The 25,535-nt window shown below is 36.7% G+C and overlaps 1 protein-coding gene across 8 annotated transcripts in view; it reads left to right on the top strand.

Moving 5' to 3' along the window:
- The window catches only part of KDM6A (lysine demethylase 6A), a 179,563-nt gene that overhangs the window by 52,262 nt on the left and 101,766 nt on the right, over window positions 1-25,535 (top strand). For all 8 annotated transcript variants that reach the window (XM_024987737.2, XM_024987736.2, XM_024987732.2 and 5 more), the window contains exons 3-4: window positions 8,670-8,778; window positions 19,703-19,752. In XM_024987737.2, coding sequence (XP_024843505.1) covers window positions 8,670-8,778; window positions 19,703-19,752 — 159 coding nt within the window. The remainder of the gene's footprint in view (window positions 1-8,669; window positions 8,779-19,702; window positions 19,753-25,535) is intronic.

Genomic DNA, 25,535 nt, shown 5'->3' with positions numbered 1-25,535 from the left:
TTGTAGTTTTTCTAGTTTTGAGATTGTTCATTTATTTAATAAATTCTAGGTGCCTATTGCATATTAAAAGTTTAAAAATTCAAGGTTGATTATTTTCAGTGGAGCTCATGATCATGAATGTAATATATGCCCCCACTCCCACAATGAAGTGTAACTCCTTCCTTTTTATGTGCATTTATTATTTTAGCAGTGTGTATAAGGCAAATGGCTTCCCTGGTGACTCAGTGGTAAACAATCTGCCTGCCAATGCAGAAGACACGGGTTTGATCCTTGGATCAGGAAGATCCCCTTGAGCAAGGCATGGCAACCCACTCTAATATTCTTGCCTGGAGAATCCCATGGGAAGAGGAGCCTGCGGGCTACAGTCCATGGGGTCACAAAGAGTCAGACGTAACTTAGTACACACACATGCATACATACATAGTCATTTATACATATGAGCAGTAGTGTTTTTCTGTCACAGGTGGCTTTTGAATATGGGAACTTGATTTTTTGGTTTTATTTTGCTGTTGTGTGTGTATGTCTTTTGGGGAGGAGGAGATATGATTGCTTTTTATATGGTTTAAAATAAGGCAAGGAAAGAAAGAATAGTAAAGAACTGAGGCTAAATCTTCCTTGTGGGATGGTGGGAGCAGGAAGTAGTGGTCTTGTGTGTTGCTTTTGTTTGGTGTGAACGTAGAGTTGTAGAAGAAACTGGGTGTTGGAGTGTTAAGAGGAAGAGCTGTTTATGCAGGTCCTCTTTGTTGCAAATGACTTTAGGTCCTAGGCATGGCCTGAATTTAACACCTTACTCCAAGCTCTGGAACTCTCCTGTTTGAATCCAACTTCTCCTAGTTATTAGCTCTGTGACCTTGAGCAAGGGTTTACTTTATGCCTCAGTTTCCCTATCTGTGAAGTACGGTCTCCCTATCTTATAGAGTAATTGTGAGGATTAAATTAATAAGTATATGTAAAGTGCTTAGAATAGTGCATGGTACGTATTAAGAGCTCAGATATTAGTTATCAGCACTTGAGGTACGAGAAAAACATCTATTTCTGCTTTATTGACTATGCCAAAGCCTTTGACTGTGTGGATCACAATAAATTGTGGAAAATTCTGAAAGAGATGGGAATACCAGACCACCTGATCTGCCTTTTGAGAAATTTGTATGCAGGTCAGGAGGCAACAGTTAGAACTGGACATGGAACAACAGACTGGTTCCAAATAGGAAAACGAGTTCGTCAAGGCTGTATATTGTCACCCTGCTTATTTAACTTATATGCAGAGTACATCAGAGAAACGCTGGACTGGAAGAAACACAAACTGGAATCAAGGTTGCCGGGAGAAATATCAATAACCTCAGATATGCAGATGACACCACCCTTACGGCAGAAAGTGAAGAGGAACTCAAAAGCCTCTTGATGAAAGTGAAAGTGGAGAGTGAAAAAATTGGCTTAGAGCTCAATATTCAGAAAACTAAGATCATGGCATCCAGTCCCATCACTTCATGGCAAATAGATGGGGAAACAGTGGAAACAGTGTCAGACTTTATTTTTTTGGGCTCCAAAATCACTGCAGATGGTGACTGCAGCCATGAAATTAAAAGATGCTTACTCCTTGGAAGGAAAGTTATGACCAACCTAGACAGCATATTCAAAAGCAGAGACATTAATTTGCCACCAAATGTTCGTCTAGTCAAGGCTATGGTTTTTCCTGTGGTCATGTATGGATGTGAGAGTTGGACTGTGAAGAAGGCTGAGTGCCGAAGAATTGATGCTTTTGAACTGTGGTGTTGGGGAAGACTCTTGAGAGTCCCTTGGACTGCAAGGAGATCCAACCAGTCCATTCTGAAGGAGATCAGCCCTGGGTGTTCTTTGGAAGGAATGGTGCTAAAGCTGAAACTCCAGTACTTTGGCCACCTCATGCGAAGAGTTGACTCATTGGAAAAGACTCTGATGCTGGGAGGGATTGGGGGCAGGAGGAGAAGGGGATGACAGAGGATGAAATGGCTGGATGGCATCACTGACTCGATGGACGTGAGTCTGAGTGAACTCCAGGAGTTGGTGATGGACAGGGAGGCCTGGCGTGCTGCGATTCATGGGGTCGCAGCAGCGACTGATCTGATCTGATCTGATTATCTAGTTTGATTTCAGTAGTGTAGTTCTTTGAAAATGTTTTGCAATAGCAAAGCATTTTCAATAGTTTATTTGTAAAGAATGGTACTTAAGGTGCTATGATATTTTCTTGAGTGATGCTTTCTTATTGAATGCAGAGTCCAGAGAGGCTGAGAAATTCAAAATCGAGGTTGATAGGCTTAAATTTGGTTAACTGACTTTGTTTTCATGCAAAAGATGGGTATTAATTTAAAGTTGGAGTGAGGAAGGTAGTGTAGAGTAACAAATGTGTAAGTTCTTTTATCTTCTTTAAAATGTTAGGTATAGGTGACAGTTAACTAGATTTCTTTTAATTTTCATTTATCCTGTTGGTATGTGTTAATGATTATTTCATTAGACTGGTTTTTTTGGTTGTTTGTTTTAAATGAGAAAAGAAGGCTGCATACTCATTTATTTCTTGTATAAAAGAATTCTCAGAGGCAATCAGTTTTGGGCTGCTCAGGAACTCTACTGTTCCAGGAACTTGGGCTCCTGTTTTCCTACTTTCTATCCTCAGTTTGTAGCTTTTACCACTTGGATAATTTCCAGCTAGGGATCCCATTGGCCAGAACTTAATCATCAGGCCACACCACAACGATGACTGGGGACCCCAGTGTTCTGTGTCAGCATATGTCTAATTAAATTTAGAGGTTCTGTTAACAGATGAAAAGAGAAAGGATATCAAGGACACCTAGAATCTGAAGCAAGTTTATATAAACACTGTTCATATAAGTATCTAAATATTAACACTAAAATGGGAAAAATATATGTGCTTGCATCTGCACAAAATAATCTTGAATATAATAAGAACTTTTTACACTTGTTGCTTCTGGGAAAGGGGCCTGGATGGCTTGGATCAGGATTGTGAGACTTTACTACATACCCTTTAGAATTGGTAATGTGTTAATTTTAACTTAAAAAGTAAATGAAATTAAAAAGAGAAGTATGAAAGTCTGATATATAAGTTCAAGAATAGATGTCATTAAGAATCAATAATACTTAAGATTATCATTTTAATTGTGTAACTTTGTTTATATATGGTGTGTTGAAATTTCAAAAAATGGTTTAGACTCAGGTACTTCCAACCTTTCAGATTCCTAAGGTATTTTAAAAACGGGTAAAGGCATCACTGAGTGTCTGGGAAGGGGAAGAATTCTAATTTATGAGACAGATTTCTGAGAAGACTGAGAAGCATTAATGAAGCAGACATTTTTATGGTTTTGGGGGAGAAGTTCAAGATAGTGTATTTATTTAGAAATTCTGTAAATTCAAAGTGAATAAACTGCAATCATGGATTTAAGTCAAGAGAGATGCATTCACATATACACACGTCTGTCTGTTGGTATGTATTATATATAATACTACACATTGTGTGCTTATATTCGAGAAGCCCAAGGAATCTTTAAAAAATGCAGAGTATCCAAAGTAAGAAGTCTCCTTTTTACCCCGACAAAGATAACCTTAGTAATTTATTCTTTAATTTTTTGCATTAATATAAGCCAAAGAAAGATGACCCATTTCATTTAGGGGATTCCCTGGCAGTCCAGTGGTTAGGACTCAAAGCTTTCACTGCTGACGGTGCTGGTTCGATTTCTGGTCAGGGAACTAGGATCCCACAGCTACATGGTGTGGCCAAACCCCCCCCCCCCCCCCAAAGGTGGCCTATTTAATTTTTGGTACATTAAGTGTTACTCCTTTCTGATTGAACTGAAATTAAATTTGCTTGTTAGTTATACCCATTCATTGTTCTGATGTCTGGAGTTATCCAGAGTGCAGTTAATCTTTTCTCCTAAGTGACAGCTTTTAAAATACAAGTAAAGTTAAAGCATCCCTGATGATTCTCCTCAGCTCAACTCAGTTAAAATAATTTTCATATGATAGTTTATTCATCTTTCACCACAATTACAACCTTCTTTATGTTACCACCTGTTAAAGTGTGGCACACAGAACTTAAAGATAATTTTAGAGATCTGGTCAGAGCAGACTTTGGTGAGCTGATTATTGTTGTTGTTCTGTATAATGTACTTCATTATTTTGGACCATGAATACATTTTTAATAGCCCTATTTCATGGATGACATGTTGACCTGTAGTCGGCTTCAGTTCCTTAATCTTTTGTAAGTAGTCAGCTACTAAATTGTCTTTTATGTCTGTGACTGGTTTTAGGAATTGTGGGCAGGACTGTATGTTTGCTTTTATTATATTCAACCTAAAAGTTTGGTTCATTTAAAAACCATTGGTTCATTTAACATATCAGTGATTTATATCTTAATGGGAATGAGTTTAACTAACTACTAAGATTAATTCTTAGCATCCTGACTTGCAGCTCTTAAGGAATGGAAATGTAAGACAAAGAGAAGGTCACTTGAGAACCTAAAATAATAACATGACATTGCTTCATTAATTCAAGAAATATTTATTAAGTCCCTGTCATGTGATCATGGGTTGGGATATGGCCCTTCCCCTGATGGAGCTTACAGGTAGGGGAGGCAGTAAGCATCTGGGAGCCTGATAGAAGAGGAAGGGCTTCAGAATGGGAACCCCCGCACTAGGACTGTGTTGAGATAGGTGGCGCAGTGGTAAAGAATCTGCCCGCCAATGCAGGAGACTGTGGAGGAGATCCCCTGGAGAAGGAAATGGCAACCCACTCCAGTATTCTTGCCTGGAGAATCCAGTGGACAGAGGAGCCTGGAGGACCGCAGTCCATGGGGCCACAAAGAGTCAGGCATGACTGAGCATGCAAAGAATGCTAGAAGAAAGAATGAAAAAGAAAGAAAAACGGGAAACCATTGAGGTATTTAAATGTACGTTAGTTTTCTCTACCATTTGTATGTTCAGGTACTTAGCTAATCTTTCAGATTTGTTTGTTTAGATGTTGCCTATACTTTACAGTTCTAAAATAGTAACAACTCATTTTAGCTAGGCACTTACCAAGCTTATCATAAAGTACTTTAATGCTTAACATAAAAAGGCAAATTATTTGTCTTTTTTTTTTTTTAATGAGCTCTAATCTTAGAAATAGAGAGTTTAGAAATAGAGGACAATGATAATATTAGTATTCTGAGACTTTTTTCAAATAATAAAAGCAAAGCAGCTACCAAGCACAAACTATATTGAACATTGTGGATAATAGCACTGTAGTGAGAGGAAGACATCCGGTCTCTCTGCTTAGCTGGGAGAATCTTTGTTGTTTTTTAGTGGCTAAGTCATGTCTGACTCTTTTGCAACCCTATGGACTATAGCTCACCAAGCTCCTCTTTCTGTGAGATTCTCCAGGCAAGAATACTGGAGTGGGTTTCCACTTCCTCCTCCAGTGGATCTTCCCAGGGATTGAACCCACGTCTCTGCATTGGCAGGCAGATTCTTTACCACTGAGCCACCTGGGAAGCCTGGGAGAATCTTTACTCTCCTTTGATTCTAGTATTTAATGATTAACTTTGTTTTCCTTCTCAATTTTTTTTTCTAGTAATTAGTAAAGATTACAGGTATATAAGCACCTAACTATAAACAACTATAGGATTTAAAAGTGATTTTTATGGAGGGTTTTGCTCATCCCTTAGTGCAAGATATACCTTATTTTTTTAATAGGTTTTTCACTTATAAAAATAAGAAATTTTTGCTTTCTTAGTGGTTAGCATATGAGTTGAGAATTTATTGTTTTTAAGCTTTAAAAATTATCCAGTCTACACTGTCCATTAGCCATGCATCTATATGTAGCCATGTTTTTTTTTTTTTGTAGCCATGTTTCTACATGTGTCTATATGTAGCCATATGTATAATTTAAATACAAATTAAAGTGGAATAATTTAAAAATTTGCTTGTCTTACACTGGTCATGTTTCAAGTGCTCGATAACTACATATGTTTAATGGCTACCGTATTGGGCAGAACAAATTATGAGATATTTTTGTCATTGCAGAACACGCTCTATTGAATGATGCTGATCTGGGGAAAATGGTTTTCATTCAAATTTCTGAGTATCCTTACACTGAAAGTACTATGAATCCTAGAGGAAAGGGGATGATTTTACTTGTGCACATTAAAAAAAATTTTTTTTAAAGGCGAGAATATAAAAGTAACCCTTTTAACAAATATTTTTACTTAATAGAAGTTTGTCTGAACTTTGTTCTAAATCTAAACTAACTGCATATCTTCTGTGTTTAAAATTAGCCCTTTATTGAAACTTTTATTATAAAAATACTGTTTCATTCTAGATTATTTTATGAGTTAGTAGTATTGGAAACTTGCTCCATTTATGTATTTTCCTTTAAATGCTTTAAAAAAATTGTTTGCCTGTATCTAATGTCAGTGTTTACCTCAAACACTTCAAATAAATTCATGAGGCTTCACCGTGAAATGGTGATACGGGTGCTTGGAATCTTTATTCTGCCTTTCTGCTCATCTTCATTTCGTTTGATATTTGGCTCTGTCAGCATCATCTTCAACCATCAACATTTAGTTGGTAGGTTTAGGTACATGCTAGCTTTGTTGGGAATTATTGTGAATCTCTTCATCAAGTCCAAGTGTATTGGTACATGAATTGTTCATTCTCCTTTTTACCTGGTGTGTTTTGTGATGATCAGAGTTGTGTATAGTACTCACTGTAGATGTGTTCCTTTGTTTTTTGGGAAGTGGAAGATAGGTAATAGAGTATCATGGTAGTGGAATCAATGTTTGGTGATAAGAGGCCATATAGAACTTTGCCATCTTTTTGCTTAGATTATTAAAACTTCGTGTTTATGTCATGAATCCTTTTTCACCATGAAACTTTATTTGCTTGTAAAGTTAATGCTAATTATCCATAAGAAATTATCAGAGAGGAGTAGCAAAAGTTTCTAAATATCTTACTAAGAGTTTAAAAAACAGAGTATAACTAGCTTTATTTATAATGTCATTTTTAGCTTTAAAAAGTCATTTTATTTAGTGTAAAATTAAGAATTGTCACAGTCCTATAATTTTATAAATTTCATTGATACTAAAAACACAAAAGTAAAGTATTAAAAACACAGAAGTAAATTATATTTTTGTACTCTAACCATCTGCCATATCAGATTATATATGACTTAAATAAAAGAGGATCTTGAAATTTCATTCTTACCAATTATAGTAATTTCTGAGATGTCAGTGTAGCATTCAGACTCTTTTATAGGGAAACAGTGATAAATTTTCCGTGACAGTGATTTGGTACATATGCACATGTAGATAGGTAAGAGTAGAGTAGGAACAGAAGACAGTCTTTTTAATAAGTGTTAGACTTTAAGGATGGTAGAATTATTCCCAAATTTGCTTTGTTTAGGAAGACTTTTCTAAACTTGATAAATACTTGTGTATGTGCTTTGGATAGGTAAATTTTTAGGATGTAAATTTTGAAACTCTTCACCAAAGGCTCTTTATTTTACAGGAGAGGAAAAATCAAGGCGTTTTAAGTGGGTACTCTGCCCCACATCACATTTTCTTATCCCATCAAAAGCTCTTAAAGCAGTGGTGAAAGGAACTTTTGATAATGGAAACTATTTTTTTTTTTTTTTTGGTATACCAAACCTTAGAATATACTCGTACATTTGAGAAGCCATGCACATTTCTTCTTTTATCGACTCCAGAAAACTAACACGTAACAGCATTATAGAGTAGACTGTTAGGAGGGAAATTTTGACAAGATTATTGGGATGCTTGAAACAATCTTGAAAGAGTTCGTTTTTTTTAATCTTAACCTAAGTGGAAGGTAGAGAAACAATTATTAAGTGCTAAGCACTGTGATGAACCCTTAAGAGAAGTCTTCTGATTTTAATTCTGTAACAAGCCCTTTGAGTGTTATTAAAACTGAAAATCAGAGAGGATAAGTTCCCTAGGATCTCCTGTAGCTAATGACAACTGGAATTTGTCAAACTCCAGAATTCGCTTCTTTCCATCATTCATTTTTGCCCTGTACTCTCTTGCATTACAAAAAAAGAATGATATCCTTAAAATACGATTTTCTTCAGGGAAGAAGCAGTGAGAGTTGAGTGCATATGCATGTATTGGAGTGGGGGTAAAATTTGGAATAGAGTTAAGAGTTGGTGGGTTTTAAGTGTATTGTTAAGATAATTGAAAGACAGTTTATGGTAGTTTAAATGGGTAAAGGTTATGGTAAAAAGTAGCTCCTCAGTATAAATGGTAGTTATTATTACTCTGGAGATTCTGTGAATTCTCACATAAATAAAGTTCTTCCCATCTTTGGATATATTTGTTTATATCAACACGGACCACAGTAAAAATTTAGATTTACAGCTAATGAATAAAGCTATCAAAGTGCTCCTTCGTTATCTTCTTTGGCAAATATTTCCGTCTTACAGATAGGAAAAGGATATGCCATAATTAGTGGCTCTTTTAATAAACATGTAGGTGTTTTAGAAGATTGATGCTTTGGCTGTATCTGAGATAGAAATAAAGTATATTGATTTCTTGGGTGATTGAATGGAGGATTATATGCATAATCTCAGGAAGGAAATGCATTTTAGGGTTTTGTCTTTTTCTTAAATGTTTGTGTTTTTTTTTCTAGGCCGTTCGCTGCTACGAATCTCTAATCTTAAAAGCTGAAGGAAAAGTGGAGTCTGATTTCTTTTGTCAATTAGGTCACTTCAACCTCTTATTGGAAGATTATCCAAAAGGTAATTTTTCCCCTTGTTAAATACTGTTTGATTTATATATGTATTCAAAATAATTGTAATCGTACTCTATCGAAGGTATTACTATTCTTACTTCTAAGAAATTGCAAGCTTATGAACACCCCTAAACAATGAGGAAAAAAAAAAAGTAGAAAAAATGGAAATGGGAAAAGTTCACACGACTCCATGTAAATCAGCAGGTTGACTATTCAGCTAAATGATAACTACCCGTGTACTGCTGTTTTATTTTGCCATGTGAAAGGTGCCTGTGTTTTAAAGGCTTGACCATAATAGAAAGTGAGCCATTGATGGACAAGTTTGGAAAAGTAACACAAACCTTGCATTTCTTTTCTTTATCTTTTAACTTACATTTTAGCTTGAAAATATTTGAATGAAAATCTGATCTGTAGCCATGTTAAAACGGTAAGTAACAGAGATGGTCACACATGAGCTTGAGCAGTGGATAAAACATTTTTTTATTCATTTGAAGTTTTTTTTCCTGTTGGAAATAAGTGAGTTAAATAACTGAAGGTAGTCCCCAAGATACATCCTTTTTATGCTACCATGCTGCTGACACAGGCCACTATCCACTTGGGAAGTTAAAAGCACCTGCAAATACCATACACTTCAATACCAAAGGCAAAAATCCATAGCAAACTAGTAACATTGTATAACCAATAACATTTTAACAGTTTGATGATAGTAAACATTTTAATGGGAGTGGATGGACTTATGCTTGTTTTCCACAAATGTATGTAGTAGGCTGAAAAACTAGAAGGTTATTTCAGTGCTAGAGCAAAAGATTGTTGATGTTTAATTATGCCTCTTTTATAATAGGTCAAATACTTTGCTAATGAAAATGTGATTTTACTTTGAGACAGGTATACCATGGAATTTGAAGTTAGGCTTATTTGTTTCCCAGGTCAGCTCTACGGTTCAGTTGCATTACTTTTAACAGATTATATAAATATCCCTAAGCTTCTGTCTATAATCTGTAAAAGGAGGGGAGGAAGTACTAGCTGTTCAGGTGTTTTGGGATTCCTCTGTGAAACTGGTTAGTACTTAAGAAAAATGACTTCAGGATAATAGGTATTAACAATTAGTCTATTGGATACTTTAATTTTAATTAAAACGGTTACGTAAAGGAAACCATTATACAAAGGAAATAATACAGAGTTCTGTGCAGTTTTATTTTTCAATGCTGCACTTTGTGCTTGGAGACTACACTAGTTTTACAGCGTATAGACAGAGACCCAGACTTAGGTTTGCATATGAGTCTGTATGTCCTTATTGCTTAGTGGTCATTTAAAAACTATTTAATTAGCTTTTAAAACTTCATTCATCTGTGGATTTAGCTGCATTTTCCTTTTTATAAAATGTTTGGCTGTGAAGGTAATGAGAAGTCTAGGGATATTTGTTTTGAAGGTGGGATGGGGGTATGTTGCAACTAGACAGTGTTTGACAACCTAGTTGGTAGGAATAATCTAAATAGATGGGAGAGGAGAAGGATAACCTAAGGATTTAAGCCTTTGAAAAAATCTACTCTGTGACCCATTTGCTTACTTTGTAGATGAACTGGCCATTGATAGATAGGCAGTAGGTTGATTGTAATAGGAAGAAGAGGAAGGAGAGAATGGATGCAGAGGCATACATTTGTATTTCAGATTTCAAGCTGATGGCTTCTTAGGAAATAAGATGTGAGTTGTTTGAATTCATCCTTGAGGCTTTATTGACCGCTTTCCCACTTAAAAAAAAATCCTTTAAAAATACTTAATTACTGAATTCTTTATATCCATTCTCTTCACTGTCTTCCTGTAAGTCCCAGACTAGAGCCAGTGTCTAGTAACCACTTAGACACACCGTCACCGTCACCACAAATTTATGGAGTCATTTGTTACCTGAAGGCTACTTCCTCCTTTTTTCATTGAAAGCATTGCAAAATGAGAACCTCCCCAGCTCCAGCTAAATGTTTGTTTTTAGAGAACAGATTATAAACCATAACTTCTTGGGGAATAAACATAAACCACTCAGTGAACGTGTGAGTAAACTGCTCAGATGTATTTATGTAGGATATTTACTAGCCCTGTTTATTCTGAGGGACAGTTCTTTATATATTGTTCTGAGTCCTCTTGTATGTGAAGTTTTCTGAGTTTGGGGTTCCTTATGAAAAACTGCTTCTACTTTTGGAGTAGAAAATGGTAGAACCTGTTTTGTGAATATTTTGTACTTTGGTTTTTCTGCCCTTATTTCTTATTCTGATCTCATCTGCTTCCATTAAGATAGGATGAATTTCTAAAAATTTCTGATCTGTATATAGCATACTTTGGTTATCATTTCTGTTATGAATTTATTCATTAGAAATTATCTTTCCTGTCATTTCAGAGGAATTTGGAGTAGATGGAAAACAGGCCCTTTTTTTAACTCCTGTGGTTGGTAGTATTTATGAAGAATTTAAAAAAAATTCTGTCACCTGATTTGGTCATTTGGTTTCTAGGAATTTATCCTAAAAAAGTAATAGGTTAGAGAATTGTGGGAAAATGGAGGCTGGAGGCTCATTGCACTTAGCCTCATGTTGGTTGGATTCCTCTGAAGTGAGTTTAGCTTACAAGATGTTTAGAAAGGAGTACCTTTAGGATCAACACTTATGTGGAAGGTGGGAAATGGAACCAGAATTGGACAGAGGGAGAAGTTAAGCTGTGACAGCCTTGGTCAACTCCATGGAGAGCTCTGGAGCTAGAATGGTCTTTCAGAAAGCTATCACAAGTTGGGTCATGATGACCAGGCCTTTTTTCATCTATCTATCTTGTCGGTCGGTCTGTCTGTCTATCTAGGCTGCATTGGGGGTCTTAGTTTAGTTGCAGCATGTAGGATCTTTTGGTGTGGCTCATGGACTTAGTTGCCCCAAGGCACACGGGATCTTCGTTTCCCAACCAGGAATTGAACCTGCATTCCCTGCATTGGAAGGCAGATTCTTTTTTCTTTTTTTTTAATTTTATTTTTAAACTTTACATAATTGTATCAGTTTTGCCGAACATCAAAATGAATCCATCACAGGTACACATGTGCTCCCCGAGGCAGATTCTTAACTACTGGACCACCAGGGAAGTCCCTTCATGCCTTTATACTCCATCATTCCATATTGGACGTGGAAAGGAGTGTGACCTCCGGGTTGCTCTCTGTAGCTTAGAGCAGTCACTGCTAGAAGCTGTCTTTTGTATGTATAACTGCCAACAGGTCTTCCTTGAAATGGGATTCGAATGGTTTTTAAGTGTCTACCATACCTCCTTTCCACTCCTACACCCATAGCTAAACCATCAACCTCAGCTGAACTAAACAGCTCATGGGGCTGTCAGATAGACTTAAGCCATGTAGATGGTACTGTGATTTCTCTTCTTTGGGTTGAAGAACACCTGAGAGACCAGGGCTTAAAGACAGGTGTATATATTCTTGTGAATATATGTGATGGATTATAGGAACAGTTTAATTAATAGAAATTATATGTAAATATTTGTGAATATGTATGGAGAAGGCAATGGCACCCCACTCCAGTACTCTTGCCTGGAAAATCCCATGGACGGAGGAGCCTGGTAGGCAGCAGTCCATGGGGTCGCACAGAGTTGGACACGACTGAGCGACTTCACTTGCACTTTTTTTTTTTTTTCCTTTCTTTTTTTTTTTTCACTTGCACTTTTCACTTTCATGCATTGGAGAAGGAAATGGCAACCCACTCCAGTGTTCTTGCCTGGGGAATCCCAGGGACGGGGAAGCCTGGTGGGCTGCTATCTATGGGGTCACACAGAGTCGGACACAACTGAAGTGACTTAGCAGCAGCATGGAAAATTATGAGAGAACAGTCATTGTTGATTGCTGTGTTTCCTGGGTGGAATGACAACACTCCATCCGTGTGTGTGTGTGTGTGTCAACACTCCACTCCATCCGTGTGTGTGTGTGTGTGTGTGTACATACACACACACCATTTGAGAATCATTGATTTTGTTCGGTCTATTTGTGGCTTCCCAGGTGGTGCTAGTGGTAAAGAACCCGCCTGCCAATGCAGGAGACGTGAGAGACGTGGGTTTGATCCCTGAGTCAGAAGATCCCCTGGAGGAGGACATGGTAACCCAACTCCAGTATTCTTGCCTGGAGAATCCTATGGACAAGGAACCTGGCAGGCTGCAATCCATGGGGTTGCAAAGAGTTGGACACGACTGAAGCGACTTCACACACACACACACACACACACACATTTATGGCTTAGAATTAGAAAATGCAATTGAGAAATAACTCAAGGAAGAAAATTAGTGACCATAAGCCAGGTTATCAGAACACCATATCTAGGCAACAAGCAAAAGTTGTAGTAATTTCAAGAACTAGAGAGGACTTAAAGGACTAGATAGAAGGACTACAAATAAGACAGCTACTTGATGATTCTTGTAAACCAAATGTGCGATTTTAAAGATCTCGAAGAGTATATTACTTTAATAATGAAGAAGTAGTAAATCTGAGATTTCACTAAATGTATTAATTTGACTTGAAAACCTCAGTAAAGATGCTGATAAGGGAGTAAAAGGATTGCATTTGTTTCTTCGCTTTTCCAGCTTCCTGTTCGATTGTCTCTAATCTTAGGGACAAAGGTCTGTTATGTTGGATGCTATCCAAATGGTTTTTCAAATGTTAATGTGTATTAATGCTACATATAGGAGAAGATGTGTTTAAGGCAGTCATAGATTTGAGAAGGCAGAAAGGTGCTAGAGAGCTCAGTGCATCAGTCACTTATAAACAGTGAAATAGTATAAACTTTCTGAGGTCTCTTTTATCCCAGGTTATAAATACAGCTTTTTAGTTCAGCCTCAGATATAAAAAATAAATCAAAGATCTGTTGACCTAATAATAATAATCTCAGGCAATCACAGCTTATTTAGGCCTAAAGATGGCAGTCAGTTCAACTGAGAGATTTGTTTGTACTTTTTTCCTTTCCCTTCCCTTCCATCTCATAGACTCACCCACGAGCAGCTAACCTGCTGCCTATAGTGTTACACATTAGCTTAGGGATGAAAAGAGAAACGCTGAGTTCTGCCTGCAATTAGTGTATAGTCTAATATGAGTATAGATTGAATTTTAGATCTTCTTGCATTTCTTTTGCATCTCACTCTGAAGAAGACTCTTGTTTTTTCAGGCAAAGCTGTCACTCTTAACCTACATTGTTGTTTCTTTTCATTCCTGTACTGTGTGAATTTGTCATCGCGTGCACCCTCTTTCTCTTGTTTTGACAGTCTTACCTCAGAGCCATAATATTTCCAAGCATGAGAAACTCTCTGTCACCTACTACATTTTTTTCTTGACCCTCTTTACTCTCCAGCTCTATTTCTCTAGATCTTTCTTTAATTCCAGATGAGTTACAATACGGCTTTGGACTTCTCTTTTTGTTCTTTGTTACAGCTTTCTATTTTACTGACAAACTTCAGGGCTGCCTGTGAACTGTAAGGAAATAGCTTGAATTAGATTCCTTGATGTCAGTCTTATAGGAAGCAGTGAGGTCAGGATTAGAACCAAGTTTACCTAAAATGGCTTTTTTCCCTACCATATCCTGTTGGCCTTTCTGGTGACCCTCATTTGGTAATCTTGACCATCTAAGTTTAACACAAGAAGTACACTTTTTTTTTAACATTTACACAAATAATATGTTCATTGTTTACAGAAAAGCATTAGAATACATATAACCATAAAAAGTAAACAGCTTGAGAGCAGGAACCGTGTATTTTGTTACATGTATTTCACTGCATCTAGCTTGGTGCAAGCTATCTAAGAATAATTAAGAAATATTATAGGAATGCCTTAATGGCTCATTTATATTTTATCATTTAGAGGCTTTTTTTTTTTTTTTTTTGCCACACTACTATAGGCACTTTTGGGGCGGGGGGCACTCCATGTTGCATGTGAGATCTTAGTTCCCGAACCAGCAGTCAAACCTGTGCCCCCTGCAGTGGAAGCATGGAGTCCTCAGCATTGGGTCACCAGAGAACTGCCAAGGCAAATCTTTTTAAAAAAGAAATTTAAAAATTTATTTTTTTTTTGGTTGCACTGGGCCGTCATTGCTGCACACAGGCTTTCTTTAGTTGCAGTGCACAGGCTTCTCATTGTGGTGGCTTCTCTTGTTGCGGAGCATAGGCTCAATAGTTGTGAGGCACAGGCTTAGTTGCTCTGCAGCATGTGGAATCCTCCTAGACCAGGGATAAAACTCCTGTCCTTTGCATTGGCAGCTGGACTCCCAACCACTGGACCACCAGGGAAGTCCTAAAAAACATTTTTGATATAAATTTTCAGAGGCTTTTCTATTAACAGTAAGCTTTGAATATTTAAAGTTGAACTAAATGCTGCAACTTTAGCGTAGTGTATCAGGTTAATCTCTGTCTTAAAAACATGCTTTGTAATTTACATTTCAGTTCCCTGCATAGTATTCTATCATATAGGTAGAACAGTTCCCTATTGAACATGTAGACTATATACTCACTGTTGTCTGTTCTTGTAACTAACTTTTTGCAAAGTTCTGTGTTTATGTTCTTAGAAGGATAGCTTGGTAAATTTTACTGAGTGAAAGCATGTATACACACACACACACACACACACACAGTTTTGATGGATAGTGCTAAATTATGCTACAAAAAGTTTTGCCAATTTATACTTACAGTGCCAGTAGAATAATAAACTGCTTATTTTCTTGAATTCTTGCCACTGTTGAGTATTTTTCTTAACACTACAGAGTATTACTGTTACTGTTTAATTTCATCATTTTCATACATAAAAATGGTACAGCACAGTTGTGAAGCTAAAGGGCAGGTGTAGTTGAAGGACTGTGTGTAGCACTTCTCCCAACTGTGTAGGTGATTCTTTTATCCTTGACAATTTCCTTGTTTGATTCCACTCTTCCTCCTGTTTTTATGAAGTAAAGGACAAAATAGAATGAGAAAGATTACAGAACCGTTAAGTTGTTATAAAAGTTAAATTTAACTTCTCATTTGCATTTATTTTTTTCTTTTTGTTTTCTTTTGCTTTTACTTTTTTAAGACCTGGTTCCTTTGTTAAATTTTGCCAGTTTTCTATAATAATTTAAGTTCATTATATTTTTCCCCTTTTAAATAATCTACAGAGACTAAATGGACTTATTTAAAAGTAAAATTCAAAATTATTTTTAAAAAGTAATTTTAAGTCTGTAAATGAACTTGATTTCGAGGATTAAAAAGATCTGAGCTTTGGAAATTGGTTGATAGAGAGTTGAAATTAATATGTTTGAGGACACCATTCTTGGTTAAGTGGCAGAAGAAAACGGCAGTCTGGCCTAAAATATTGTTAAAAAGATTTCCTAGTGGTATGAACGAGGACTTCTTAAGCCAATAAATAACTTAGAATCTCAAAGTGAAGATTAGGTGGTTTAGGGAAGGAAAAGCTGTTAGACGTATGCTACAATCCTGAAACTGGTTTTTAAGCAATATAAGGATGTTCAAATAAATAATTTCCCGCATTTTCTATTAAGGAGTTCAGGAAAATCTAGTTGTAGTGTAGTAGGAATTTATTTTCATGATAGGTAGCTGACTTAAAGATTAGAAATAAGGATTGTGCTTTAGTTAAAAGAATTTCACTAGAGAGACTATGGTGATGGGTACTTGTAAAGTCTTAATGATTTGTTTGGATTAGGAAACGTGTTTAATATGTTAAAGTCTTTCCTTAAAATAGGATCTTAGGCCTACTGGAGCGATGTATAATTGTTGAGGGGGCTTCCCAGGTAGCACTAGTGGTAAAGAATCCTCCTGCCAAGATCCTCTGGAGTAGGAAATAACAACACACTTCAGTACTCTTGCCTGGAAAATTGCGTGGACAGAGTAGCCTGGGAGGTTACAGTCTATGGGGTCGCATAGAGTCGGACACGTCTGAGCGACTGAACATAGTGCTTAGACACACCACACACACACCGCCACTGCCCGCCCGCTGCCCCCCCCCCCCCCCCCCCCCGCCATGGTTGAAAACTGTGTAAATGAATGGAAAGATAACAAATGTTCATTGAAGAAGTGTCTTATAAATCTCTACTTCCAGTTTGGAGCATTTACGTTTGTTACTTTGAACTTGAGGGCTTGTATTAATTTTTCAGTTCATCATCTCCCAATTGGTAATCACAGGGGCTTCTTATACTTCACTTTTAGTTACTTTGGAGGACATCGTACTGTTTTTGTAAGGGCTCTTCAAATTCTAAAAAATGGGTATTTTATGAAATCATGTAATATATATTGTAACTCAGATTATTGGAAACATCTCCGAGTTTGTTGAAATTCCCTTTAAAGGGGCAGTCCAGGTTTGGTATGGTGACTGCACAAAATTATCAGGGACCTTGACTTCTCCTAGTTAGAATGTTTTTAGGCAAAAATATTGAAGACTTGATTCTAGCTTAAACAATAGGGAGATTTATTTCCTCACATGTGAAGTTGAAAGTTCATAGGCAAGTTGAAGTCTAGAAGTATCCCGGTACTTTCCATCTTACTGCTATCCTCTGTGGGCTTCACCTTAAGACCAGTTTCCCTTGTGGTGGCAGTTGGTGACACATGCTTCCTTGTTCACATCTAGTAGAGAAAACACCTTTTCCATGATTGTCCTCTATAAAATCAGTCAGTCAAACCTTGTTTGACTGCTCTGTCTAGCCTGATAAGTTGGTTTGCTTTTCTTTTTAGAAAACAGTTAATCATTGATCTTTATGAGCTACCTACATTCCTGTATGAAGAACTAGAAAACAGAAGATGGCTTGAAATCAACTCTTCTCAAAGCTGGAAAAATTACAAACTAAATGTCCTTTTAGTGGTTGGTTGGCATCATCTTTGTGCAAAAAAGATGAACATTATTCAAATGAGTTATTTGTTCAAATATGTGATGATGGTTTGGGGTGATGCTTCTCTAATTGGTACATATTCAGAAAGTTCTGTATATGGTATTCATTTTGGAAGCTTATTGATAAACAGTACGAAAACATTATACCTGGGATTTTAGGTAATATTAATTTCTACCTACCCCATTTTTATCAGTACAGAATCTTATAACACTTGTTGGAAATCTTACTTACTTTGTGGTGACTTAAGAGGGATGTGGGGAGCGGGTAGGAGGGAGACTCAAGACGGTAGGGAATGATACACGTATACTTACAGCTGGTTCATATTGTTACATAGCAGAAACTATTGTAAAGCAATTATCCTCCAATTAAAAAAAAAATACAACAACAAGGAAAGGCAGGGAGTTCAGGTCTTTTGAGCATGAACTGCCCTATTCTTACTTGGCCCTGCAATAAACCTTTCTCTGTTCGAAACTCCCCCTGCCCACCCTGCCCATACACACACACAAAATTATTGCACTTGTTGAAAATTTTATTTGAAAATGTTAATTCTTTTTGAAGATTGAAGTATAATTTATATATAACTGAGTTTCAGGTGTATAACATGATTTGATATTTGCATATACTGTGGAATGATCATAGGAAGTCTTGTTGACATTTGTCACCATATACAGTTACAATTTTCTCCCCTTGTGACAAAAGCTTTTAAGATTCACTCTGAGTAGCTACAAATATGCAATATAGTATTATTAATTATAGTCATCTTGCTGTACATTACATCCCCATGACTACTGCTCATGAGTTCTTTATAAAAAGGTCTCTCTCCTAATTCTAATGTGCATGTATAATTTTACCTCCTCCTTACTGGTCTTCCCTGGTGGCTCAGCTGGTAAAAAATCTGCCTGCAAAGCAGGAGACCTGGGTTTGATCCCTGGGGTTGAGAAGGTCCCCTGGAAAAGGGAACGGCTACCCACTCCAGTATTCTAGCCTGGAGAATTCCATGGACTGTATAGCATGGGGTCACAAAGAGTCAGACACGACTGAGCAACTTTCACTTCACACTGAGTTTTTGGATTGATGAGAGCTGCAGTTGACCATTCAACAGCATGGGTTTGAGCCACACAAGTCCACTTACATGAGAGTTTTTTTCAGTACATATATGTACTGCTGTGTTGATGACTTGTGGATGTGGAGTCTGCACATGCAAGGCTGACTATGGGATTTGATCACAGTGGATTTTGTTATCTTTGGTGGTCCTGGGACTAATTCACTGCAGCTACCAAAAGACAACTGTACTGTAATTGTTTCCAGAGCCTGTTAAACCTTGAGATGGATTTAGGGGTATGAGATGCCCTATTTTGGAATAGAGTTGGAGTTTAGAGTAAGGTGATTGTGGACTGGGTTTTTTGTTGATAATATGAAAGGAAACAGCACAAAAGGAATATAGTCAACCCTTGAACAACAGGGGTTTGAACTTCACAGGTCCACTTACACATGAAAATTTTTCAGTAGCAAATACTACAGATACTACATGATCTGTGGTTGGTTAAGTCAAAGGATACAGAGCTGCGAATACAGAGGGTCGATTCTAAGTTATATGAAGCTTTTCTACTGTGCAGAGGTCAGTGCCCCTTATCCTCTGTGTTGTTCAGTAGTCAACTGTAGTTCCTTTGCTCTTTGAGGTGGTTGAGCTCTTAAGTCACTTTTGGAAGTGAGATTACTTGTTAGAACAAATGACCCATCACATTCTAGAATATTAATCCATTTATCAGATTTGGTCTCTGAGGAAGGTCAGGTTGATTCAAGAGGTTGCCTGGATTCTGTTCAAGAAACATGACCATGGTTTTACTTCCTTGAACTCCCATATATTTGACATTTGTTACCTTGTCTGAGGATGAGTAGGGATGCCTCAGAGTTCTAAATTGTTTCATTTTAAATATCAATGTCTGCTCGGAGGTGGCTACGGTGGGAGTTTTGTTGTAATGTTTCTTGAAACTTGTATTAATTGATTTTGAAATGGGACAGAATTATGACTCATGCTTGTTTTCTCTCTTTCAGCATTATCTGCATACCAGAGGTACTACAGTTTACAATCTGACTACTGGAAGGTTAGTGCACATTTGCATGCCCCTACCCTTCTCTTCCCTCCCCTTCTCTTCTCTGGCAGATCACTGCTGGTTATACTCAAAACATATTGTGCTCTTGCTTTTTTGTTTTGTTAATTGAAACTATTCTAGGGAAAAGTGATTGGAAAAAGAAAACGAGTGTTCTTGGTTTGCTCTGTCTTATATGATTCAGTTCAGTTGCTCAGTTGTGTCCAACTCTGCGACCCCATGGACTGCAGCACGCCAGGCTTCCCTGTCCATCACCAACTCCTGGAGCTTGCTCAAACTCATGTCCATCGAGTTGGTGATGCCATCCAACCATCTCATCCTCTGTTGTCCCCTTCTCCTCCCTCTTGCAGTCTTTGCCAGCATCAGGGTATTTTCCATGGAGTCAATTCTTCTCATCAGGTGGCCAAAGTATTGGAGCTTCAGCTTCAGCATGAGTCCTTCCAATGAATATTCAGGACTGATTTCCTTTAGGATGGACTGGTTTGATCTCCTTGCAGTCCAAGGGACTCTCAAGAGTCTTCTCCAACACCACAGTTCAAAGGCATCCATTCTTCGGTGCTCAGCTTTCTTTATAATGCAACTCTCACATCCATACATGACTACTGGAAAAACCATAGCTTTGACTAGACAGACCTTTGTCAGCAAATAGTGTCTCTGCTTTTTAATATGCTGTCTAGGTTAGTCATAGCTTTAATTCCAAGGAGCAAGTGTCTTTTAATTTCATGGCTGCAGTCACCATCTGCAGTGATTTTGATTACCTTGTATTAAAATAATTAGTTTATTCTGAATTAATTTATTGGCCAAAGATGATCCAAAGTGTGGAAGTTAAAGCCAGCAAAACCAAATGGCAACAAATGATTCTTCGGTTTCCTTAAGTTGGTACTTAGGTAGAAAAGAAGTTTGAAGATGGGTGTATTAGGTTGAAAAGGGAAGGCAAAATGAAAATCTTTATTGCTATGGTCTGTCTGTAATTGGAGCTCTGAGAACAACTGAAGCTAACCGTTTTAAAAAAAAACTTTATTTATTTTAATTGAAGGCTAATCACTTTACACTATTGTGGTGGGTTTTGCCATACGTTAACATGAATCAGCCACGGGTGTACATGTGTCCCCCATCCCCAACCCCTGATACCTAAATGAAGAACTGCACACAGCAATGAAATAATCTATTTTCTTAGTTTAAGCAGTGCCTGGACAGATTAATCTTTCATATCGTATTTACTTTTAAGTATAAGCTTACTGATCAGTGGGGTTTCTTCATCTGAATTGCCATTTCAGATTTTTAAGGTGGATTTTATTTTTTTTATGTTGCCTAATTTATCTTTGTTTTTGACATGTAGAGGTTTTAACAGTGTATTTTGATAATTTAAAAAAATGTATTGAAGATATCTTTTCTAGTCTTTTTAAAGCTTATTAAAGTATAATTAAATACTGCAAAATTCACCTGCTTTAATTTTGCGATTTAGTGACTTTTAGTAAATTTCCAGAGTTGTACAGCCATAACCAAAGTTATTTTAGGACTTGTCCATCTCACCGTAACGAAACCTCATGCCCAGTCCCTGGCAAGCACTAATCTACTTTCTCTCTGTATGTATTTGTATTTTCTGGGTATTTTCATATGAATGGAATCATAATATGCAGTCTTTTGTAACTGACTTCTTTTACTAAGCATACATTTTTAAGATTGATCCTTGTGTAGCATGTATTAATACTTCATTCCTTTTTATTATCTATTAATACTCCATTGTGTGACTGTACCACATATTTTTTATTCATCAGTTGATGAGCATTTTAGTTGTCTCCATTTTTTGACTGTTGTGAATACCGCCCCTGTGAATATCTGTATACGAATTTTTGTGTGGACATACAGTTTCAGTTCTCTTTGGTAAATAATCAGGAGTAGAATTGCCAGGTTATAAAGTAAATCTATGTTTAACATTTTGAGAAACTGCCAGAATTGTTTTCTAGAGTAGCTGTAACATTTAACATTCTCACCGACAGTGTTTGAGGGTTTTGGTTTCTCCATATCCTCATCAGCACCAGAAATTGTCCAGTTTTTGAGTGTAGCCCTCGTAGTGGATAGGGAATAGTATCTTATTATGGTTTCTATTTGCATTTTCCTAATGACTGTTGTTGAGCATTGTTTAACGGCCACATTAGCTGTTTGTATATATTGTTTGATGAAATGCCTATTTAAACCCTTTGCTGATTTTTACATTTTTTTAAATTAGTGTGTTGTAAGAGTTCTTTGTACATTCTGGATATAAGCCTTTATTGGATATAATTTGCAAATATTTTCTCAAAATCTGTGGCTTATTTTTTCGCTGTCTCAACAGTATAGTTTGAAGTGCAAAAATTTTAAATTGTGATGACATCCAGTTTTTCAACTGTTTCTTTCATTGCTTGTGCTTTTGGTTTTATAGCTAAGAAACCTTTGCCTAATCTCATGTCATGGTGATTTCTTCCATTGTTTATTCAGTCAGTTTCTTTGGTACAGGTAGTACTGCAATAAATAGTACAAGTTTCTTTTTGTATTTTTGTTAGTGGTTCTTTGGTATTAGTGGGATTGCTGTGAACTTCCTGAGTGGTACACACCGTGTGAACCACTCATCTCAGATCTCTTGCTTTTCCTTGGTCTTAACTAAGAAAATCCATGTCAGACTTCTGTGGAATCTGATGAATGAGAAATCATGTCTCTAGTTGTTTTAACTTGCATTTTCTTAATTGAATTTTTAATTGAAGTTTAAAGACTATTCGAATTTTCTTTAAAATATTTGTTCATCTCTCTTCCCAGTTTTTCAGTTGGACTGTTGTTTTCTTTCTCCGTTTTATATAGCTGTATTTTATGTATGATGCGTATTTATCCTTTATCTGTGATAAAAGTTGCAGTTTGCCACTTGTTTTAATTTGCTTTTGTGTTTGTTTTTGCCCATGCAGAAGTTATTTCTGTCTAGTCAAATTTTTCAGTATTTCCTAAATTGCATCCGCATCTTGAATCATAAGATAGTTTTTTCCTTACTTCCAGATGTTAGACAGATCACCTACATTTTCTTTCAGTACTTGAATGGTTTTAGGTTTTTAATTTAAGTCTTGATACATTTGGGATTTATCCCTAATTTGTAGTGTGAGGAACATCTAAGTTTATTCTTTTCCTGTGGTTAATTATCTCAATACAATATATTGTTTAAAAAAATTCATCTTTTCCCTACTAATTTGAGATGTTGCCTTAGTTGTATGGTAAATTTTCATATGCAGATTTGTCTGTTTATAGTTTCTCTGGTCTATTTCATTAGTCTGTGCGTGAATTAATACTATACTATTTTACTTATAAAGGTTTGCAATATGTTTACACTGTGCTTAGTTGCTCAGTTGTGTCCTACTTTTTGCAACCCAATGGACTGTAGCCCACCAGGCTCCCCTGTCTGGGGATTCTCCAGGCAAGAATACTGGAGTGAGTTGCCATGTCCTCCTCCATGGGATCTTCCCAACCCAGGAATTGAATCCAGGTCTCCCACATTGCTTCCCTTGTGGCTCAGCTGGTAAAGAAACCGCCTGCAATGTGGGAGACCTGGGTTCAATCCCTGGGTTGGGAAGATCCCCTGGAGAATGGAAAGGCTACCCACTCGAGTATTCTGGCCTGGAGAATTCCATGGACTATAACAGTCCATGGGGACATGACTGAGCGATTTTCACTTTCACTCCCACATTGCAGGGGGATTCTTTACCGTCTGAGTCACCAGGGAAGCTCATGTTTATATACTACATATACAGTATGTATATGGTACTGCTACAACATCCTTTCCCCATTGTTGTTTTTAGGGTTTCCCTGACTGTCCTTTCTTTGTTGCTTGTTTTTCCATATAAACTAATTAACTCCACAAAAATAGCTGATTTTTCTTTCCAGCTCTTTTGAGGTGTAATTTATATTACTTTAAATGTTCGAAGTATGATTAAGTTTTCTTCTTTTAGTAAATAACAATCTAAGAATGGAAATGAACATCCTTACTCTAATGACAACTAACTTCAAAAATTTTTGGTTTAAGGTCAGCATTTTTATTTTGTATGAAAATACTTTTCTGGTATCCTTTGAGATAATTTTATGTTTTTTCTCCTTAAATCAGTCTTGCATTTCTTAAGTAAATTCAAATTAGCAGTAAGTTTTTATTGTTGTTAGTTATATCTGGATTGGGATTGCTAATATGTAACATCTTTGCATCTTTGTTCATAATTGAAATTGGTCTATATTTTTTCTTTCTTGAGTTGTCTTTATCTAATGCCTAGGATCTGGTTCTACATTCCAAGGACCTGGTCAGAGGAAGAGAAAGCAGAGTGCAACAGCCCTTTCTTTGAAGGGAATCATGAGATTTTACATATCCCTTCATAGACATCTCACTTACAAGAACGTAGTAATTTGAAAACTTGCAGCTGCAAGAGAGGCTGAGAAATGTCTTATTTTGTCTGATCGTGATAATAGGACTGCAAACAATGTTGTTGCAAAATAGACTATATTAATAATAGAAATCAAAAAAAAAAAAAGAAATCAATTCATATTATTGGTAAATAAGGGAATTATGTCTGTATGCTGTGAAAGCCTTGTTGTTTCACTTAAAATTTTTCCCTGGATAATGGGGAGTGTAAGTATGCACTTAAGTAGGAAAGGGAAAAACTCTCTGCTTGACTGCTGCACTGGTAGCAGGAGTTCTGTAGTCTAGATTTTAAGAAAATTAAACACAAGTATCTTTATCCAGGGCTCTTCCTTAGAAAGGCACATCCATAGCTATTTTCATTATTTCAGCACCTGCCAGCTCTGCTCTAATGAAATGATTGCCAGCATTGCAACTTCATTGTTCATTTTGAATATCGACCATGACAGCCTATCACTATGCTGAGCTTCTTGCTTGAGTGATTCAGGCTGTCTCCAGGTTCTGGTTACTACTTCTGAAATCCTCTGCTTATGTTGCATGGGATTTGGGTAGTCTTGTCCACAACTCTCTTTTGCTTTTGAATCTTCTTATCTTTAATGTGTAATTTTTTTTTTTTTTTTACAGCATGTGAGACTTAGAATTTTATGTATCATATTCTATCCATTGAACAATTACCATGTACAAGATATGTTTTGTTGTTGGTGATAGATACATTGCCTCCTTTACTTCTCACAAATATCCCAAGTGTCAGGTTGTTATTTTAAGTATTTTACATGTATGATCTTAATTCCTCAAAATAACCCTATGAAATTATGACTCCGTTAACTTGTTTTGTGAGTCAGTGGTGACAAGCCAAGCGGCTAATGTGATGTGACAAATGGCTAGAGTGATGGCTGCTCTAGCCTGATTTCATGATCACTATACAATACTATGCCTAGATTTTGGAAGTAGAGTTTTTTTTTGTTTTTTTTTTGGAGTATAGTTGATTTACAATGTTGTATTAGTTTCAGGGAAGCAGAACTTCTGCTCTATTGCTATAACTTTGAACCTGATTGATGTAATGAGCTTTAACAACCTCTTTTGCTATATATTATTGTAACTAGGAACTGTGGTGTCCAAAAGGTAGTTTGGACTGTATTAAGGAAACAATTCTGCATAAATTGATTGAGCAATTAAATTCTTTGATGAAAATGTGTAACAAGTTATTTAAGGCTGTAAGGTACTGATTTATTCAGCAGTATACCTTTCTCCAATAACTTCTATATGCTTGTTACTTTACCATAGGGATCAAAAGATGTCTTGAGTTCTGTCTTTACCTTTTTACAAGCTCATTTCTAATGGAAGAGATAAAGGG

The sequence above is a fragment of the Bos taurus genome, chromosome X (genome assembly GCF_002263795.3).
Source record: "Bos taurus isolate L1 Dominette 01449 registration number 42190680 breed Hereford chromosome X, ARS-UCD2.0, whole genome shotgun sequence".
Classification (NCBI taxonomy): domain Eukaryota; kingdom Metazoa; phylum Chordata; class Mammalia; order Artiodactyla; family Bovidae; genus Bos; species Bos taurus.
This window is presented reverse-complemented; position numbering and strand designations above follow the sequence as displayed.